General features: G+C 46.9%; 1 protein-coding gene across 2 annotated transcripts; it reads left to right on the top strand.

The window, feature by feature from the left end:
• The first annotated feature begins 429 nt into the window (after nucleotides 1–429).
• Lgalsl (galectin like) lies at nucleotides 430–8,633 on the top strand. 2 transcript variants are annotated; one of them, XM_041669551.1, is made up of 5 exons: nucleotides 430–767; nucleotides 1,900–1,971; nucleotides 2,125–2,213; nucleotides 2,801–2,978; nucleotides 5,525–8,633. In XM_041669551.1, the coding sequence occupies exons 1-5, from the start codon at nucleotides 756–758 to the stop codon at nucleotides 5,666–5,668; spliced, it is 495 nt and encodes a 164-aa protein (XP_041525485.1). In that variant the 5' UTR covers nucleotides 430–755; the 3' UTR covers nucleotides 5,669–8,633. The 2 variants fall into 2 exon arrangements, with proteins under 2 accessions (XP_041525485.1, XP_041525484.1); XM_041669550.1 differs by lacking the exon at nucleotides 430–767 and adding an exon at nucleotides 909–1,265.
• The last annotated feature ends 13,209 nt before the right edge of the window (nucleotides 8,634–21,842 follow it).

Here is a 21,842-nt window from a genome sequence, read left to right on the forward strand (position 1 = left end):
CCTAAAATTGCCTAATATCTTAGAATAATAGATGTGACTGGCTTTTTTGAATTTTTTGTTGTTGTTGTTGTTGTTTTGAGCTCAGACTAATAAACAAGAGCAGAACAGGAACCACAATTACACCTCCTTTTGGCCTCTAATTCTGAGACCCACTTCTACGAATGCTCTCCAGATTACAGACATGCTCAGGTAATTCTCCCTCACCTTGGAGATTAGCTGCCATGATTAGCGCTGGTTCGGAAAGGCAAATCTCAAATACAAACGCTGCGGAGATGCCAAGCCTCACAAAGGGCCCCTTTGGGACTATAGCAACTCACTCAAGTTGCTATATGGTATTGTGGAAATACCATAAGACTCTGAGCCTTAGAATAAAAGAGAAGCGCGTGTACGCCCTGAGAAGTAGACCACAAAGAATGTCGGGAGATATTTAAACTAGCTAAGGACAGAGACGATTTGGCCAGGCACCTGCGGAGGAAAGCATCTAGGACCCCGACATGGATCTGCGCTTCCTTGGGCAAAAGAGGTCGGTGTTCTGCAAACTCCCTCCCTGGAGTCCCGGTTGCTTCTTTCTTTAGGATCAAATACAGGCTTCTGCGAGCTTAGGACCCTCCATTCGCTTTCTCCGCCCGACAGTGAAACCAACCTTTCCTCCCACTCGGTTGAAATTCTCTAAAAGAAGCCACTCCGGGTCTCCTGCTTTGGAGTCCCCCATCTTCTCTCGACCTCGCTCCCCAACATCCCATCTGCCCCCCAGGATGCGGAAGAAGGTGAGTGATTGGGCTGCGGGCCAGGACGGCCAGGAGTGTCCCCGGCACCTGTCACCTGGCCCACCTGGGCCCTCCCTCCCCGCCGTCCCAGCCCCACCCACCTTCCCGCCGACTAGCCACCGCCCTCCCCGGCCTCCAGCCACGGTCCAATGGCCGTGGGGCAGGGCACGCTGAGCCAGCCGCGGCGCCCCGGTCGCGTCCCCGCCCTGTTCCCGGTCCCCGGTTCCCGAGCCGGGCCCTGCCGCCTTTAAATGCCACCCCGGGCCGACGCACTGCGGCCCTTGCCACCGTCCTCCCTCCGCCGCCGCCGCCGCCTCGACCTCCGCGCCGCTCGCCTCCCCTCCCTTCCCCCTCCCGGGCCGGCGGCCGCGCCAGCCTCGGGCGTGCGCGCGCGCCCGTGTGAGCGCGCGCCCGGCTCGGACCCGCGCCCGCCGCCGCGTCCCCGCCGCTCGCTGCAGGAACATGGCGGGGTCGGTGGCCGACAGCGACGCCGTGGTGGTGAGTGCCCGCGGCCGCGGGCGGGGAGGGAAGCTCGGCGGGCCGAAGCGAGGTTTACGAAGCGGCGGCGCTGCAGGAAGCGCCGTACCTGTCAGCCGCCGCGGGCTGGGAGCTCCCGGTCCCGGGGGCGCGGGGCAGGAGGGCGCCGGCCAGGTGCGCGCCGGGCGCGTGGGCGTGCACGTGGATTAGTGTGGGGCCGCGGCCCCGGCGGCCGGGGGATTCCCCCCTTGGGGACAGTCCCGCGCCCGGGACTCCCGGAGAAGCGGCGCGCTGTCGCTGCTCACCAGCCACGTCCCAGAGGACAGGCCTGGGGGCAGAGGTTCCGAGAGAGCATTTGTGCTTGGAGAGGGGCCTGCAGCCCACCTACACTGGCTTTGCTTCCCGGTGGGCCGCGACCTTGAATTTGATCCGGTCTAAGAGTCTGGGGATCATCAGAGGCTTAGATCGGGTGGAAAGGCCGGGTTTTGTTTCGCGGTTATTTAATGAGCTCTAAAGAGGCATCATGTGCAGACATTGCCTATGTGTCTGTGGAGGGCTGCTGGATTCCCACAGATTTGCGTTGATTCCTCCCTGCCATTCACTCCCTAATAAACAAGGGTCTGTGGAAAGCCAATCTGTGTGCTTCTATTTTTAGAAACTTGATGATGGGCACTTAAACAACTCCCTGGGTTCTCCAGTTCAAGCCGACGTGTACTTCCCACGACTGGTAAATCAATGTGCTCAATGTCTCTTGCCTTTATCCTTCCTTTCCGATGCATTTTCCTTGCTTTCTGATGGGTCAGGTCCTTAGGGCCGAGGGCCTGGCTCTTCTCTAACAAACAGCCTCTAAACTTCCTGTTTCTCCCCTCTTCCTTTGCAGATAGTTCCATTCTGTGGGCACATTAAAGGTGGCATGCGACCGGGCAAGAAGGTATTAGTGATGGGCATCGTAGACCTCAACCCAGAAAGGTAAGCGCAGAGCCCTGCAGTTGCTAAGCTGTGGCTGCCTTCTCTTCCTCTCCTTGTAGACAGTGTTACTACTTAGGAGCGCCAAGAAAGTACCATGTTCCCATGAAAAGAATGTGTATGAATCCTAGCCATCATCTCTAGATAGCTATTTATATCAGCAATGACAAAAATAGGCCTACAGTTTCTCTTTGACCCTTGAAGAGGCCAAAAGATTTCTTTTTCTTTTTTTTTTTTTTATGGTTTTGAAACATTGTAAAAAAAACTATGAGAATAAATAAGAACCAAACTTTACAAGATATCTCCCTTGTCAACTTCTGGAGCTGTTTTTGAGAATTCTGAAATGGATTAAGGCACGGTGGCCTGGGGCATTTGAAGTCTTCAATTGCAGCTATTTTCAGTTCCGAAGTTTGCACCAGAGCCTGCTTTAGGTAACAGAATCTATTGGTTTGAGTGTAATCCTCTCTGTGTTTAGACACTGTGTAAACAGTATCGGCCCATTAACAGCAGATGAACCCACAAGAGGAAGAACTGGGTCAAGTTAAAATGTTACCTCTAACTCCAGCTAAATGACACTGTTTCCTTTTTAGCTTTGCTATCAGCTTGACCTGTGGCGACTCGGAAGATCCCCCTGCCGATGTGGCAATTGAACTCAAGGCTGTCTTCACAGACCGGCAGCTCCTCAGAAACTCTTGTATCTCAGGAGAAAGGGGTGAAGAACAGTCGGCGATCCCTTACTTCCCGTTTATCCCAGACCAGCCATTCAGGGTAGGTACCTCGAGTGCTTGAGCAGAGCGTTGGCAGGGCTGCTGCTACTCCTTATCTGCCGTGTGCCAAGAGCTCTTTAAGAATTTCTTCCTGGTCCAAGAACCTTGTCTCCCTGCTGTGAGAAAAGGATAAAAACACAGAAGAGATCTGCTGGCAGATAGTGGTCAGTGCTTGCCACAGGAGCACTTGATTCTGGTCAGCCCTGTGTCTAGTTAATGGATGCCTGTGCATACCTAATTACTAAATGCTTAACCACAACTCTACTTAGCCAGTATGGAGGTATTAATTATTTATTTGTCTACTTTTGGGGTGGTTCTGAGGGAGCCCAAGGCCTTTGTCCACATTATGTAAGGTCTACAATTCAGCTACAACCCCAGCCCTCTACTTTATTTCTATTTTGAAACCAAGAGCTCACTAAGTTGCCCAGGCTGGCCTTGAATTTGTAATCCTCCCGGCTCAATTTGCTGAGTAGCTGGGATTACAGACCTGTATCTTCTGGCCAAACTGGGAGTAGTTAGTAAATAATCTCTGTGATTCCCAACATGGTGTTAGGCACGAAGTCCTAATGTCTGATTCATTATTAAATATTAATAAGTATCCAGAATTTTCCTATTTCTGGGCCTTTGAGTAGCTCAAAACCATATTAGTTACGGGTTTAAAACAATTTAGTGATTATTTCACTTTCTCTCATTCCCTTTGCTAATGAGTCCATATTTGTGTATTTATTTTCCCCTGTGGGTTAATTAAGCCTGTCTGTTTCATGGTCACAAACTGTGTGGCTGGTAAATTCCTTCCCTTGGGTTTGGATAATAGAGGTTTGCTCCTGCTATCTGACAGAGGAAACACAGCCCAAACTTGCAGTCTCATCAGGCAGCAGTAGCAATACATTCCTCTGCAGAACACTGCCAAATAAGAGGTTCAGCTCAGTAATATAAAAAGGACTTGCTGACACGTCAGGCCTGGTGATGAGGCCCTTGTCTACATGGACCTTCTTACCCTACTTCTCAACAGTGGTACCTTGGTCAAAGGCTCCAAGCTGCATATAAGCCAGAACAAGCAAAACAGCTCTTGATATGTTAGTCTTCATGTGGAGCTTCTCAAGGCCTTGTGCTTATTTCTCTTTCCTTATAGTCTATGGCAAAATACAAACCCAAAACTTTTTTACATCGATGATAGAAATGAGGTTGTTCCCTTGTAATCATAGCCTAAATAGTTACCTTTTACTGCATATCCTCCTTTAGAATGGTAAGCCCTCATGGGTTCCTCTTGCTATGCAGTTCTTAAATGGTAAGGGGTGTGTATGTGCGTGTGCGCACACACACGCGCATATACATGTGTGGTCATGTGTGTGCTAGAAGACTGAAGGGCAATCCGAGTATCATCCTTAGGAACACCGTCATCCACCTCCTTTGAGACAGGGTCTCTCGCTGGCCTGGATCTCATTAATTGGACTAAACCAGCTGGCCAGTGAACCTAAGTATCCCCCCCCCCCCATATCTACCACTGATATAACAGGCACATTCAGGATCTGAGATTTCGAGGATAGTTTGGGGGAGAAGAGAATTAAATGTGGGTCTTCTTCCTTGCAAGCCAAAGTGCTTTTCACTAGGAGGAATACAGTGCTTCCCTACAACAAAAGAAATGAAATAGAACTTCTTATTGATATAATTTGAACAGTAAGATAAATTAACTGTGACTAATACCACATATGGACTCTCCTGCATAGTGACTGCCAGTGCTTTTCTAAAAGTGGCATAGCACAGCCAGTTGTTAAATTATATGGTGGCCAGGTGGTGGTGGTGGCACACACCTTTAATCCCAGCACGGAGGCAGAGGCGGGCCAGCATGGACTACAGAGCAAGTTCCAGGGCAGCCAGGGCTATACAGAGAAACCTCCTGTCTCCAAAAAAATAAAAAATAGAAAAAAAGAAACCTCTATGGTGAATTGTAGAAAAGGGTTTACTATGTGGAATCATGTTTGTTTGGCTAACAAAACCTTGTTAATTACACATTCTTGGTCTAGTGGTAATTGCTGTGCAGCCCTCCCTCTGCCGTAGTGTTTACCATGTTTGTCTAGGCTATTATTAGATGCTGCTAATGGCTATCGGTCATGCATCAGGAGAGGCTCCCCTGTAGGTGGATGGAACTGTTCAGCAAGCCACTTGAAGGCACCAAATGTTGCATAAACAGACCTGTGCCCCTTTATACTTCTGCACGAAGTGTAGAAGGAGCTGTCACAGCCTCTGATACAGAGTGGTGGTTCTCAAAGTGGGTTCCCTGCTCCAGCACCTCATCCCTTCCTTGGCCCTGGTGAGAACGCAGCAGCTTTTGAACTGTGCTCTGGGCTTCCTGAGTTGAGAGTTGGAGGAGTTGAACCCAGAAGTCTGTACTGCTTTCTGCATCTTGTGATGTTTGAGATTCACTTGGGGATGTGGCTTTTTTTTCTCCACAATGAAGTATGGATTTAGTGTTGGGTTGTTTTTTTTTCTCCCTCCAGCAGCATTCATCCAAAATTGTACATTAAATTATTATTTTGTTTCTTCTAGGTGGAGATTCTTTGTGAGCACCCACGTTTCAGAGTATTTGTGGATGGACACCAACTTTTTGATTTTTACCATCGTATTCAAACATTATCTGCAATTGATACCATAAAGATCAATGGGGACCTCCAGATCACCAAGCTTGGCTGATGTTTAGAGCGCTTCTATTTCAAATCCGATCAGGTGCCGTGACTACATGACTGTCTGAGAGATGTGTCCTAGCAAAATCTGGAGACTTAGAAAGAAAACAAAAACGAAAGGCAGACTTCGCTGTCTCTTTCCGTGCAGTGCAAGTCCAGAATGACAGCTTCCTCTGGAAGAAAGCTCGCCGGAAAGACATCGAGCCATTGTGCCCAGAACAAAGTAATACATTTATGCTGGATTTTATTCAGACTAAATGAAAATGGATTTGTGATCTGATTTGTGATTTGGTAGCAATTATTCATCATTTCAGAGCAAGATGATATTTAGGAACAAAAGTGCTAAAGACCTTAAAAAACAACGACGGTACATCAAATCGATGCATTTTCTGCACGAAAGTGGAATTGCGTAGCACAACCGACATTTTAGTCAGGGTATTTACATAGAATGTAGATTGTGCAAGGTTTGGTTTCTTACGCTTTCTTGGGGGTTGTTTTGGGTTCGTTCTGTTTGTTAGCACAGCATCATGTTAACCTGGATTCTTCCACTTCCTCCGTTATTTATTTATATTCAGTGTATGTTCATGTCCTAGAGGATGAGCAATGTCTCCAGATTATGAACTTAGGTCTGAGGGGGAGATTATATATTCCAAGCATAAACAAGTGGATTTATACCTTAAAGAATTTGAGCATACTCTCCACTCCCTCAACTTTGGCTTTCTGACTTAAATTGCTATAAGTGCTTTTGGGGAAAATTTGCAGCATTTCGATAAAACTCCAGTTTTTGTCGACGATGTGAACTTTTGTTTGCATTGCTTTTTCTCCTTCCTGTGAATTAGCACAGTTTGGGCTTCCTTAAGGCTAACTACTCCCTAGATTTACACAATAGCTCATTAAGTTGTTAAAGAAAGCATATAAGAGGTGATTGCATAGACAACTTTAAAAATAGCTATTATATCAGTTTTTTAATAGTATACTATGAAAATGATTCCAGAACACAGTGTAAGGCAGAAGCAAATTGCCCCAAATTACTTACTAGGAAATAGTTTATATCAACTTAGCTGTTAGCTCATTGTATAATTTTTCTTCTGAGACCCTCCCCAGTATCCCTAAGCAATGCCTTTGGAGCTTCTGAGGAGATGATGGGCAAAGGTGGGATCCGGTTAGGTCATCTGAGAGATTAAGTCTAGCGATTCAGGTCTTTGAGTCCAGCCAGTAGTGCTCTTGCTTCCGGTGAAACTGCTTCTCTGCGCTTGAGGGACTAATCAAAACAAAGCTGTTTCTAGTGGTAGGCTGCGGGTTATTGATGTCTCTGCAAGGGTGGGGATGGTTAGAATCGTAGGCTTGTGTTGGTACTGGAGAGAAGGGCCCTTGGCATTGCTTTGGCCTTGTAGTGAGAGAAGAAGGGGCGCTGGGTGGGGGTGTGTTTATATATAATTTAGGTTTTGTTTGTACAGTGTATGTATCTTCTTAAGGCCTCCCCTTGTCCTGCTTTGCTTTTAAGGTTTTTTTTTTCTTACACAACATGCAGAGGCACTGAAGTGGCCATGTCATCTTCATGTGTCAAGAATGTAGACAGTGTTTCAGAACCAAAGTCTAAGAGAAATAAAGCAAGCTAAAATAATGAATTTTTTATAGATGATATATTTGGATCCTTCTCAAGTTTGAAACTGTTTAGCACAGTTCCATGCTGTTATATACAAAGACTCGGCCACCGAGAGCAGCTGCATCTTACGAAGCTTGATATTCCCACTGGCTTCTCAGCCATAGTCGGCCGTGAGAGCTCTTTTGTAGCTCCAGGTATTTTTTAAGCCTGTGATCAATTTCTCATGGTTTGACAAGCCACTTTTGAGGAGCATTTGTCAAAAGACCTAGAAAGTACCCTGAAATATATTTGTTTGGATTCAACTCCTGTAGTAAGCACCCTTCCCCACAGGGGGCTCTTCTGAGTGGCCAATCACATATCATTCAGCAGAAACTCCTCTCTCTGCCTGTCAGCTACCTCGTTAGCAGCCGATCCAGTGTTAAACCATCACCCGACAGGGCAGTGGGCTCCTCTGACCAGCCTCCTGGGGTCTGTCTAAGTGGTGTGTTGGGGTCATTGTGGACTAGCTAAATAAATAAGAGGCCACATCCTGCTGTCCTAATGGCTAGGTAGAAACGAGGACAGGTTCACACTGTCCTCAGCCTGAGAGGTCTAGGATGGGAATTTCAGGATGCAAAGTGCGATTTGAAGCTCCATAGAGAAAGTATTTGCATACACAGGGAGCTATATCCACCCAGAGCCCTAGTTTTGCAATAACCAAAACCTAGTGATAACAGGCTCTGGGGAAATAAGAAGCAGGCTTTAGACAATCTGCAGCGAAATTGGAGTAAATATTTATCAAGTTAATAGAAGTGACTTCTGTTTTCTGGGCTGTTCCAGAATTGTCTTAAAATTAATATTTTTTTAAATTTTGAAGCCCGGTTTCAAATCTTGCCGGGTTCTTTAAAAACCCCCCTAAGAGATCACTCTTAGAATTGTTGATGCACTTAACGACAAATCCATGTGCATTAAGAGAAAATATCCAAAACAGGATTGAGCCCTATTGCCTTGAGAAAACAGCTTTGGCATTTTCTGGCATTAATGTAAAGATAATGTTCCCAGGATGACGTATTTTCAAAGAAACACTTTCTTATTTACTGCGTGGTGTAAAGTGTTGTTAAATGTGTTGTTACATTATGTCACTGCTGAAAGTTATTTGCACTATAATAAAGGAATTTTCTACAAGATAGCGTCTGGGTTATTACACACGCTGCATTTGGCCCTAGATAGAATGTACTTATCATAGACCATGTGCTTAAAAGTGGCCCCTCTATTTCACATACTCTAAGACCACCTACACACGTGTTTCCCATGCTGATAAAGGCAAGGAAAAAGTCTCAGACCTAATGAGCTTATATTGTGGATGTCTGGGTTCTGTTTTAATAAAATATGAAACATAATGACATTCTGCATGCATTGACCTTACCGTTTAGCATACAGTTCTGCAAGGTTGAATGCATGCATAGATTTAAATATAAAGGAATTTCATCAGGATACAGATTCATTGCTTCATCCCCCAAATTCCCTTATATTTAAATCTGTCTCCAGCTTCTAACTTGGGTCAGGCAGCCACTAATCTCTTCTCCCTTGCTGTAGCTCTGTGTTTTCTGAAATACTGTAAGTGATGAAGTCACACAACATTTAGAGTTGGTTTCTTGGGATTCACACGATGTGTTTGAGATGCATTTCTGTTGCACCTGCTTTCCCCTGACATTGCTGAACAGTAAATATTCCACTCTATGTATACTATGCAGTCGGATTCTTCTCTTTATCTACTCTCTTTCGGGATGTGGTGGACCCCTCCCCTCTCTTTCCACCTTCCCTCCAACCCCCCAGGTGTTACTGTGTAGTCCAAGCTGCCCTCAGAATCTCAACCCTGCCTCAGCGTCTCAGGCTATCCTTAAGTTCTCTGGCTGCCAAGTGAAGGAACGGGGTGCTTAATATATCTTTCTAGCAGTAAGGCATTTTCTTTTGTGTTCTTTCCCGGGGTTTGAATGATTTGGCAAAGGTTTGGATCGTTTAACTATTTCAGCCTTGGAATAAAACTGAGAAGCTTATAGAAGTATCCCCAGCTTCCGTTACCAACAGAGCGACAAACTCGCATGCTGAATTTAGGGTCTAACTCTTAAGTTAACAAATCCCTCCCTTCCCTTTTTAAGAGGGCAGAACTGAGGTTTGCTACTGACTCTGTCCTGACTCTCGCAGTTCAGTCCAGGCAGGGAGAGGGCTGCTAAGGTGAGACAATTTGCTGAGGCTGCCCCTCCCCCCTCCCCCCTTCTCCGCCCCTGCCAGTCTAGAAATGTCCTTGGGGGATAGGACATTTTACCAGTTTTTGTGACAGCATGCTAAATTAGATGGTCTAACAGAGATCAGTAATTAGAGCCTCTAAAGGCTCCAACCACTTAGGGCTGTCATTCATTCAACAGGTGTTTGTTGAGCTGTGCCAATTGCTGCTCAGACCCAGATCCTTCAGTGAGTAAAACAGACCCAGGTGGTTTTAAATTTCGACGTGCTTAGTCACCCAGAATGTCTAGCCTCGCCTCCAGGAAACTGTATCTGGGGATCTGATGGAGCCCGGGAGTTTGTATATCAAGAAGAGCATCTTACAGGTGGGTGGTCTTAGGTCCCGGATGAAGCAGCTCTTCTTCAGACGTGGCCAGTCGCTGATTCAGTCTGTTGGCCTCGAGTTCTGATGTGCAGATTGGACTGCTGTTCGATGGGCTTCCCAGTGTCAGCTCTGCCCCTAGCATCACGTGACAAGCCACGTCCTCACTTTAACCTCTCATCCCAGCTCCTGCCTTTTCATCCAAAATGCACTGTAGTGAAAGGAAATTTGCCTTCCTAAAAATGTTGTCCTTCCTAAAAAAAAAAAAAAAAAGGACATGGACTCAAACTTTAAATAGTGCACAGTTTTTAAATAGTGCACACCTTTGAAAGCCTGAGATCCTGGGAGAGACTCATCGTCATTGGAGTTCTAGTTATTCACTGTGAGGCCCAGATGTTCAATAAGGCCAAGACATGGTGCCTTGTATCCTGAAAAGAAGCTAAGGGCAGAGGCCCAAGCATCTTTTCATGGGACCTTGCAATCCACAGTCTTCATGAGAAAACGCACCCGAGCACACACTACTCCAAGACTGCCTCCAGCTGCTTGTGTCTTAATCACCATGCAATTTCACAATGATTTCCCCTTTAAAAAAAAAAAAAAGTATCCTGTATAAAGCAGAAAACTGCCTTGCAAAACACACTTCATAATTAATTAAAACGGGTGTGTCTGCGATGCTGAAACAATACCAACCTAGAGTCTGAACAAGAGAAAAAAATAGCCTCTGACTTGTTCTGTTGCTTTGATACACCCTTCCAGGGCCCAGAAGGAGACAGTGGCCAGGTGAGCAAGCCTGGGAAGAAGGCACCACTGTCTAATAGGGTAATACAGACAGTCTCTAAATAATAGGCCCTGGGAAATAGCAAGCCACAGGCCTTGGGCATGGTGTGCGGGTTTGAGACCTTTGAGGCCTTCCAAGCTTTTGGGAGCTAGACCAATTGCAAACATTGGCTAATAACTGTACCTCTGTCTGTCCGTGTCTCTCCTTCCTTCCTCCACCCCGTTTCCCAGGCCACAGCACTCAGATTCTCTTAATTTTAAGACATCAGAAGCATATGATCCAAGATTACCTCAACAGCTGTCCTGAGCTGAGGAGGAGACGGTCGGTCTGCGGTCAGGACCAGGGGCAAGTGCCCTGGGATTTGAGAAATGATTTTAGGTGAGCATGTCAACTCAACTGTCTTCTCTTACCCACTATGGGACCGGGCACTGGCGATGATGTTTGGTGAGCCAAAGGGGGCTGGAATAAAATATTTCTGATGGATGGAAGCACAGTTTACAATAATGACACCAATTTCTACAGTAATCATATTTTTATCAAGAAAAAAATATGAAACATGCTGATCTTCATGACTTTAAATTCATCAAAATGGTTTTCACACAATTGCATTGAAGTCTTATTTAAAAATTAGCCCACAGCAGGCCTGGGGACACATACCTGTAATCCCAGCACTAGAGAGGTAGAAGCAGTAATAGGGGTTCAAATCTGAGGCCAGCCTGGGCTATTTCTCAAGGAAATAAGAAACACAGCAAAACACAAATGTCACCAAAAATCCAACCTAAACTAGTAATGTTGGGCAATATTCAGAATGGGGCTTGAAAAACATACTTTGAGATTTTTTCCGTGCATATATATAATGTATAATATATATTATATATGTGTGTGTGTATATGGTATGTGTACATGTAAATGTGCATCTATGCGGGCACACATGTAAAGGCTGGAGGCTGACTTGCACAGCTCACTTTACCCACTGAGTCATTCCCTAGCCTCTACTTGGGAATTTTTTTAATGTAAATTATTACAACTATTATAATACTAGAGAACAGGATTTTCTCCTAATGCAATAAAAATAACCTGTAGCAAGTATTAAATGACATTTAATGTTGTAATAAAATGCTTACCCAGAAAGAGAGACACGAAATAATGAGGTCCTGCTGAAAACAAAATTTTATTGAGTATCTTCATGGAGTGATCTGTTAATATTCCAATTAACAATTTGTATATCATGGACCTTTTATGTCCTCACACGAAGAAGGAATCCTATATGGCCTAAATGTGTGGTCTTCTACTGGAAGGGGTTGGAAGCGGTTACTGAGGTTCTTTCAAAGCCTTGTTTAAAATACCTAGCATCATCTTTACCCTTGGCAGTATCTTGAGAATTCTCTTAACTTTTTTCAAATTAAGTGTATATTTTTTTAATTCAATCTCCTAAACTAAAAGAGCAAATACTGGCCTTTTCTATTGGTTGTTCTTTTAAAGTATATCTGAAGATTTAATTCGAACCCATGGTTCTTCTCTCATGTAAGAGAATCACTTCCAATATTCCATAAGAGGGTCCCACATTAGACTGTGTTATATAAAGAGATAAAAGACAAACACCGTCTTCCCTTGAGGACATGTGACTTAACTGGACGTGTGTGGTATAACATGAAGGAAAGCTTTATGACTGCGCACACTTAGAGCCAGAGTCGGGAGAACAATGCATGCTCTAGGGGTTGTGGGAACTGAACTTTCTGCTAAGTGGGTGATGCTAGAGGGCTTGGGGGTCTGAACAACTCTGATTTCTGCAGTCACCAGAATATAGTAACCTCCCACTTGATCTTTTGGGCCAATGGGTGTTGAAGTTTTGGCTTCCTAAGAAAGATTTCAGGGAGGAACTGTGTTGGTTTTGTTTTGGTTTGTGTTTGGGGAGGGACAGTTTTACTTGGTAGCCCAGGCTGACCTCAATTTTTGACTCTGCTTCTGCCTTAGGCTCTCCAGTACCAGGATTACAGATATGCCCCCGCCATGCCCAGATTTTTTTCTTTCTGTTTGGTTTTTCTTTGAACCCTTACGTTTGGCTAGAAAGGTAGCCCCTCCTTTAACTAGGGCTCCAGCAAAGACTGTCTGTGAGGAATCGCACTGTGGATGCATTTAACACACACTTCTGCTCCACCTACTTGGCTCGAAACAAAAGTGAAACATGTTACCTAGAGAAGGAACTCCTGAAAGCTGTGGACAGTTAAAGAGCCTACGAAAAGAGATGCAGTTCTAGCCGTGCCGGGGCAGTTCTAGCAGTGCTGGCGTAGATCTAGCCGTGCCGGGGTAGTTCTAGCCGTGCCGGGGCAGTTCTAGCCGTGCCGGGGCAGTTCTAGCCGTGCCGGGGCAGTTCTAGCCGTGCCGGGGCAGTTCTAGCCGTGCCGGGGCAGTTCTAGCCGTGCCGGGGCAGTTCTAGCCGTGCCGGGGCAGTTCTAGCCGTGCCGGGGCAGTTCTAGCCGTGCCGGGGTAGTTCTAGCCGTGCCGGGGCAGTTCTAGCCGTGCCGGGGTAGTTCTAGCCGTGTCGGGGTAGTTCTAGCCGTGCCGGGGCAGTTCTAGCCGTGCCGGGGCAGTTCTAGCCGTGCCGGGGCAGTTCTAGCCGTGCCGGGGCAGTTCTAGCCGTGTCGGGGTAGTTCTAGCCGTGCCGGGGCAGTTCTAGCCGTGCCGGGGTAGTTCTAGCCGTGCTGGGGTATTTCTTTCTGGCTCTCTTATAGAACCACCCTCTGGCTGCCTGTGGTGTTACAGGAAACTGTGAAGATACCATTTGTGGGTCTTACATTTCACCCCTAACTGCAAGTCAAGTTCTTCAGCTCATGGTAGACCAATGAAACAAATAACTACTCCGAAGTTGTGGGTGGGAACAAAACTGTAACACTGGACACTCTGAGAGCCAACTCCTGCTGGGATATAGCTCGGCTGTGTAGGACTTGCCAAGCACTGAGAAGGCCATTGGTTTATGCCTTCGGGGAGGGGAAGAGAGTGGGGAACAGGCACTAGACGGAAACACGTTTTCTAAAAGATAGATAGATAGATAGATAGATAGATAGATAGATAGATAGATAGAGATAGATAGCTAAATCCTCTCTATATCTATATTTGCTAACTGTTTTGCATTTACCTCCGCATGCTGACTTTAATATCTAATCCATGAATGGGACACACCTGCACCATTTGTCCCAAGAAAACAGTTTTCTTGTTCTATAGGAAACCTATTCTATGTGTTTGGTTCTAGACACAGCATGGTCTAACACAGCTGCGGTGACCGAGGGTAGGTCCTATAATCCACCCAGCCTAATATAGTGGCCACTAAGCACTTTAAATGTGGCTAGTGTGATAGAGTGACTGGGAAATTGAATTTTTATTTTTTTCACAGTGTTAGGCTTGCAAAAGTCATGTTTGAACCACTAGATCCTCTGAAGATACAAGGGGGAAAGTTTGTGTTTTGCATCTATAATGTTTAGCATTGACTGTCGACTTGATGAATTAGAAATCAAGAGTACAGGGGCTGGAGAGATGGCTCAGCTTTAAAAACACTGCCTGCTCTTCCAGAGGACCCGGGTTCGATTCCCAGCACCCACATGGCGGCTCTCAACTGTCTGTAATTCCAGTTCCAGGGGATCTGACACCTTCACATCAATGCACATAAAGTTAAGTTAAATAAATCATTTTTTTAAAAAAGAAGAAATTAAGAGTATGGCGCTGGAGAGATGACTTGGTGGTTAAGAGTATTTGCTGATCTTGAATTCAGTTCCTGACATCCACATGGTGGCTCACAACTGTCTGTAACTCCGGTTCCAGGGGATCTGATGTCCTCTTTTGGCTTCTGTAGGCACCAGACACCCATCTGATGTGCAGACCTACTCATACGCTAAAAAATTAAACATACGACATATTGAAGAGATGTACCACTGGCATGCCTGTCAGAGACAGTTTTCAGGCTGCAGCCTAATTAAAGCTTTGGGATCCCTCAGAGGATTCATTATATGGCGGTGTTATTGGGAGGCAAAGGAAAGTAGATGGACCTCCAGAGGAAGTAAGTAGCTTAAGGTGTTTCCTTGGGGCTCTGTCTTACCCAGCCCTTCCTGTACTGCCATTTCTCAGCCTTCCAGCTGCCATGATAGGAACTGCCCTGCTCTCTGTCTTTATGGAATGCCATATCTGCAACCATAAGGAAAATCAATGACTCCTGTCCTTTAAGTTGTGATAGTTAATGTTGGTTCTCAGCTTGGCATGATCTGGGCATGTCTGTGAGATGTTGCCTTAATCAAGTTAATCGGGAGTTCTGAACTGTACAAAAAGGAGAATCAGCTGAACACTAGCTTTTATTGGTCTCTGCCTCCAAACTCTGAATGCATTGTGACCAGCCACCCCTAGCCTCTGCTCACATCCTTTCCCCACCACAATGGACTGTGTTCCGTCGAACTGTGAGCCAGGGTAAACTCCTCCCAGCTAGGAGACAAGTGACCAAGATAACAGTTCTCCAGCATTCTGGTCATCATGATACGAAAGTACTGATACGGAGCCTTCAATTCAGGAGGTCTGTATATTTTATAAAGTCCCAATGGAGGTCTATTCATACAGATATCTCAGTGTTCCTGGAAGGAAGTCACTTTCAGGAAAGAAGGAGAAAGAAGACCCCTACTTGCTCTCCTGGGCCTGCAGACTCCCCAGAGCCTTCTCAAGCTTGTCTTTCTTCCCCAGACCAACTCTTCTGAGGACTTTTCTCTGTGAACCCACCCCCCGGGGCCACTGGAGGGGAAAACAGCAGCAGCATGGGCAGTGTTGAGTGTGCAGCTGCCTGTCCAGCCACACCCCCAAGCATTTCCTAAGTGTCAGGCCAGGTGTGACGTTGGCAGCTGTTGCAGTACCTCCCCAGTCTGTCATCAGCCACCTCTGTAGAGCTGTCTGTCAGCAGCAACACCATGTCACCTCTAAGCCTCAGGAACACAGCCACCTGTGGGGAATTGCACAGGAGAGGGACATTTGTGTGCTTCAGTGACTGACTAGCGCCCTTGCCTTCATGTGCTTGTCCAGAGTTTCAGATGTGGGCTTTGGAGATGGCCCAGTGGGTGCAACCGTGATGGCCTGCCTTCCAATCCCCACACCATATAAAAAGTCAAGCACAACTATGCCTGCCCATAACCCCAGAGTTGGGGGACAAGGGCAGATAAATCCCAGGAGGCTCTGGTCAGAGAGTCTAGGCAAAATGTTAAGCTTCTGGTTCAATGAGAGATCACGTCTCAAATAAGTTAGGTGGAAAGCGATAAAGGAAGACACCAGAAATCCTCCTTTGGTCTTTGCATGTGTGCACACAGGTTTTCACACACACACACACACACACACACACACACACACACACACACACCATCTGGTAATGTTTTAAGTAAATGTTATGATTTTGCATTGGACTTCATTCGTAGCTGACCTGAGGTTGAACACTCCTAGACTCTCTAAAGGAAAAGTTACTAATTTTTTATGAACCACCTTATATTCTCCTGAGACCAACTTTAAAGAAAAAAAAAACAATATTTGCATCAAAAAGGCCAATCGGTTGTATGTAGCAAAAAGTTTCACTGACCATTTTATGGAAAGAACACACACGCTGACAACATGATGAGGTAAAAACACTGGACATGGTTTGTCTTCCCCAGCACCTCTACAGCTCGTAGTCTCTCATGGTGTCCTGACCCAGGCAACTCCAACTTTCTCCCAGTGCCCTGGTGTGCGGGACCCTGTGGCCTCTACAAGCACTCCCAGGGGTCTTCAAAGATCACCTACCCTGTAAAGCCTGTACTTCCCTACAGGAGGCAAGTCTGCCCTGAGAAAAGGAAGATGTCCCTCCCTTACCTGTAGGAAATTCCTTCTTCCTTCCTAAAACTCAAGGCAAGGCAAGATAGTAAAGTCAGGACAGGTGACAAGGGGGAAATTCCAGCCCCTCCTGGTACTTTCTGTCCTCAAGCCCAGGTTAATGTCGCGGCTCACTTAGCAGCAGCCCCATTCCAAAGATGTCACTTTCACTGGCAGCATCCACAGTCCCTTTGCTTGGTTTATTTATTTTTATTTATTCAATTTTTTTTAAGACAGGGTTTTTCTGTGTACCTCTGGCTGTCCTGGAACTCACTCTGTAGACCAGGCTGGCCTTGAACTCACAGAGATCTGCCTGTCTCTGCCTCCCAAGCACTGGGATTAAAGGCATGCACCGCCACTGTCCAGCTGCTTGGTTAATGTCTATCTCTTATCTAGATACTCATTTCTCTGAAGGCATGGACCACACTGGCTTTGTCTCTACTGCCTTTTGAGCATTTAACATGGTGCTAGATGTTGAATAATAAAAAAGTTTGTTAAATGAATGAATGATAGCCAACCCCAAATTTTAACTTCTTAAAATAACAACAAGCATCGATTGCCTCATACAGTTTCTGGTACGTAGACATTTCAGAGCGACTCAGCTGGTCGCCTCTTCCTAGAGTCTCTCACGAGGTTTCAGTATAGCTGTCACCTGGGACTCCAGCAGTCTAAAGTTAGGTAGGCAATGGTTACAGTACCACTTCCAGGGTGGCTCACTCCCGTGACTGTTGGCCACAGTCTTCTCTACAAGATTGCTTGAGCACGCATAGAGATTGACTCAGGGTTTGGCAGTGCAGGAAGTGAGATGGACTCTGAGAAGCCACGCTGCTGTGATAGCCCATTGCTTCCTCAGGTCAGCACTGCCCAGGTAAGAGGGAAATACATCAGAGGGTGATAGACACCAGGAGGCAGACCCAGGAGCTGTCTGGGAAGCTGACTGCTTTAGGTGTGGCTGAACTTTGGTACATTCTTTGTACATGCTTGGAATTGCCAAAGGAAGGCTGCTTATGACTCAATGTTGTGTTTCCCTGGCCAACTCTAGGCTGCTGTTGCCTGGGAAACCAGCATCCTCTCGAGAATGAAATCCCTCTGGGGTGAGTATATCCAAACCCAAAAGAGACCACACAACGAACACAGAAATTCCCAATAGATCTAATACGATGTTTTATCCAAAACTACATCCAAATCTCAAAATTATCAGCAGAGGGTAGAAAATGGACTCCTGGAAACCTCAAATAAGCATAACTCTATTCTGGAAAATAATTAGGTTTTTTTTTTCAAGTTAGCGGAATTTATAAGTACTCCTGAGAAAATATGTAAAGCGAGCATTTCTCTGTCTTGAAGCTTCATGTTTATTGTTCTGATGGAATGGAAAGGCGTGGAGCAGAGTCTATTGCTAAAGTAAGTCAGAGGTCACTGAATCAAACTTCTATGTGGGGCAAGCAAGTAACAGGATTAAGTAAAAGGGACTTGCCATCAGCTGCCACCCAGACCTAGCCTTTGTTGCAACAGAAGAATGTAAGGCCTTTATCAATTATAAAACAAAACAAAAAAACCAATAAATGCTGACTAAGTAGAAACAGTGTCAACTATGTAGGTCATCTGGGGCCTGGATCTGGCCCACCAGCTGCCATTTGCCAACTTCTGACATAGATCAAAGAGCAGCTGGAAAGTAACCAGAAATCTGATTGGGTACTGGGTGCTGGGTATAGGGGTGGGAGGGTCTAAACTCATCAGCCTTGAGAAAGTCTTCCATGGTCCTTTCCACAGACTCCGTATCCACAGTAGGCCGAAGGTTAAGGGTAAACTTAACAAGAAGGAGAGATCTGGGAGCCCAGAGGGTGCAGAAACTGACAGAACGTGCTGACAAAGCCCCACCATTGAACTTCCTTGTTAGTGGCCACTTTCCACAGTGGTCTCTCTTCTATCGGTTCCTGCAAGACAGCAGGTTCTTACACAGCCTCCCTCTACAGGCATAAAACCACCCAGAAGGAGGCAGAGGCAGGCAGATCCCTAGGAACTTGAGACCAGCCTGGTTTTCAGAGTGCCAGTTCAGATAGAGCGATACAGTGAGGCCTTGGCTCTCCCAGTGGGTGCCTCATTTATATTTCACAGTGTTTGCTGAGTGCAGTCATTGTCTGAGTGCAAAAGACAAGCACGGTGACAGGGAGACTGTGATCTGAATCTTGCCGCTTATCAGGTGTGCGGGCGCTGTTGATTAGGTTGAGCAGTCTAGGCCTCCTTTTTCTCGTGGGCAATGTGGGGTTGCAAAACTCTTTACGCGGGAACTGCAAGGATGAAGCAAGAGACAGCCCGTAAGATACTCATCACAGTGCCTAGCACCTCAGAAGAGTTCAATGAGGGGTTGCTGTCAGAGCCACAGCAAGGTGACAATCTCCATGGTTTATAGTCTAGTCTGGTGGGGGAGGGGAGGAGGCGGTGAAGTACTGCAATTGAATGCCGAACCTCGCACATGCTAGGCAAGTGCTCTAGCCCTGAGTTACCCATCAGCCCCTGATAGTTTCCACTCGGGGCCTATACTTAGCACCGCCCAGTCTACCTCATCACTCCCTGGGTTCTCAGGCTCATGTGAGAAAAAAAATGGGTGTAAGGAACTTGAGTGACTTGTCCTGCTGGGATTTTATGCTGTCTATCTGAAGGCATTCCGGTGGGAACCGAGTCTCCCGGACTCACCTGTGACATTCAGTGATGAACGGGGTGTCTACTCACTACTTTGATTCCCTGGGAGACATTCGTGGGTCCGACCCACCCCCACCCCCAGTGTTGGCTAGAAGGGCTTAATTAGTGGTTGGAAAAAGAGCAGTGGCCAGAGAGCATCCGGCAGCCGCGAGCAGACGGGAACAGCCACTTAGGCCCTAATGAGCTTGTTCAGCTGTGAACCTGGGGATCTCGGAGAGTCGTACTAATTACCGTATTTGCTGTTGTGTTTGTTTGCTTTGTTTTGCTTGGCTTCTCATTTGTTTCAAGCTTTTCTCACTGGGCAGGCTCCTCTGACGAGCTTGCCTCCCCCTCCTGTACTCCCATCCTCTCAAGGCTTCTGTGGAGGTGTAAAGTTAGGAGACGGTCTCTGGATTTCTATGCCTGGCTCCAAGCCCTTTTCCATCCACCGGAACAGCTTCCATCTGCACCCAGAGATCTCATTTCTGTTTCAATTCATTCTAGAACCTATTAAAACCTATTTAGAGCTCCAGGGGAGAAAGAGGCCAGACTTTCTTCTACAGAAAGTTACTCCCTAGGTAAGTGATGGGCAAAGCTCCAGACACTTTCAGATTAGGGGGTGTGGGGTCCAGAGCCCTGCCACAGACCTTATCAAAAAGCTTGGCGTATTTCATCTGCTGCTCATGAATGTGAACTGCCAAGTTGGCCCTGTTGTCACTACAGTGGGCTCAAGGTTCGTTCTGCCCTATGGAACTCCGCGGCCTGAAGCCTGTATGCACGCAGTATGCACAAGGGTGGTATCTGGACAGAGCCAAACACTAAATAGGTACCCCCTGGGTGGCTAGCCTTTGGTAGCGAGCAGAGACTCATGTTCTGTCACACCGCCACCCACACCTGGTGCAGGACACCGTGCTCCCTCCCCGGCAGTCAGGAAATATCTGGAAGGACAACATATTACCCCTGAGGGACTGGGACATGGATCCAGGTCTGAAGCAAGGGACAGGCTGACAGGAGCCAACAAGGCTGTTCTGCAGCACCTCAACATTGCACTGACTGATGAGAAATCTGTCATCCACGGAGCTTCAAATCACAGGAGAGTAACTGCAGAGCTCCTTCTTCCGAGGCCAGGCTGAGGAAAGTCAGAGGCGAAGAGAGACAGGGTGAGAGGCTAGGATGTTGTGAAGAAGGGCCGGGGGGAGGAGCTGGGTCTTCCAGATAGACAGTGTTTCCCAAGACATCCCAGTATAGAAGGCAGTAATGATGATCCCTCAAGAAAATGAATCTTGTTTCAGAGACAGAGCTTTGGGTTGCCCAGGAGGACTTTTACAGAGATTAGCTGAAATACCAGACTGAATAGAAAAAGGGGAGGAGGGCAACTGAGCGCTGGCATTCTCTTTTCTCTGTCCCAGTCAGATGTGAGCCAACAATGCCACACTTCCCCCTGCAGCAGAACCACCAGCCTGCACACCTGGGAATGCAACGTGAGCACTGCAGCGGACTGCGTGCGATCCTTCAAGCTGCGCATCAGAGCAGGCCTCTCTGTTAAGATTATAGCAACGAGAAAAGGAACTAACCCTAAGGAAAATAACTCATGGTAGGGAAAAGCGAGGCTGAAAGAGAGATGGGCCCAGTTCCATCTGGCTGAGATCCCTACAGAAGAGAACAGCCGGGACTCAGCACCGCATGAGAACCTGGAAACTTTATCAAATGCCTTTTGGGAGCATTCGGATGCTTTAGATGCTTCTGGTCTACAGAGATGCTTCTAGCAAACGGTCTGCTGAAAGGAAGGAGATAAACTTATCATCTCTGGAACTTCACGCTAGCCTAACTATCACACTGGCTCTGCTTCCCCCTGAAGCTGCAACATGACCATCAGCCTCCTGTTCCTTGCCACTATACCTCCCATGCCATGATGGACTGTATCCCCTCAGACTGTGAGCCCACATCATCCCTCCCTCTCTCCCTTAAATTCTCCTTGCATGCTATTATGCCTTAGCAACAAGGAAAGTAACTACTACAGGGGGTAAGAGCCAGTGTCGCTAGGTGTCCCCATTGCCATTCTGCAACAGGCACTGACTTGAAATGATGGCTCACCCATGGGGTCTGGGATTCTCCACTTTGTGAGGAAATATCCATCTATGACCGAGGAAGGGTGAAGGCCCCTAAGTTAGGTCAGCAAATGTGACTATGGACCTGACAGGTCACAGGGATCCTGGGCGCTGGGGGGCTGGACTCTAAGTCTCCCTAAGTCTGCCAGGGATCTGACTCAGCCTGAGTGGGGCCTTGAGAGACCTGTGTAGCAGAGGGCCAATGCATGCATTTGGCCCTGGTGGGCAGCAGGGGGTCAAACAGCTGTGCCGACCACAGTGTTGTAGTCTGCTGTGTTGACTTGTGTCTCTGGGGCTGAGCGGAATGAACGGGCAGAACAGAACTCTAGGGTTTGACGCTCCTGCTGGGGTGGGGTCTGTAGCTCCATGAGAAAAGCCAGACCAACCACTTTCTGTGCTTTTCCTTGCTACTTACACTCCCAGAAGACCTGTCTTTTGTGTCTTTTATTAACGGAGTGATAACTCATCAGAAGATGCCAGATGTTAGCAGATCTCAACACCAGGCATAGCTAAGTCTGCTTCTGGTGCCATTTGCTTCCTCACCCCCACCCACCTTCCCTGAGA

The sequence above is a fragment of the Microtus oregoni genome, unplaced genomic scaffold (genome assembly GCF_018167655.1).
Source record: "Microtus oregoni isolate MIOR12 unplaced genomic scaffold, Mior012 000019F_ref0000042, whole genome shotgun sequence".
Taxonomy (NCBI): Eukaryota; Metazoa; Chordata; class Mammalia; order Rodentia; family Cricetidae; genus Microtus; species Microtus oregoni.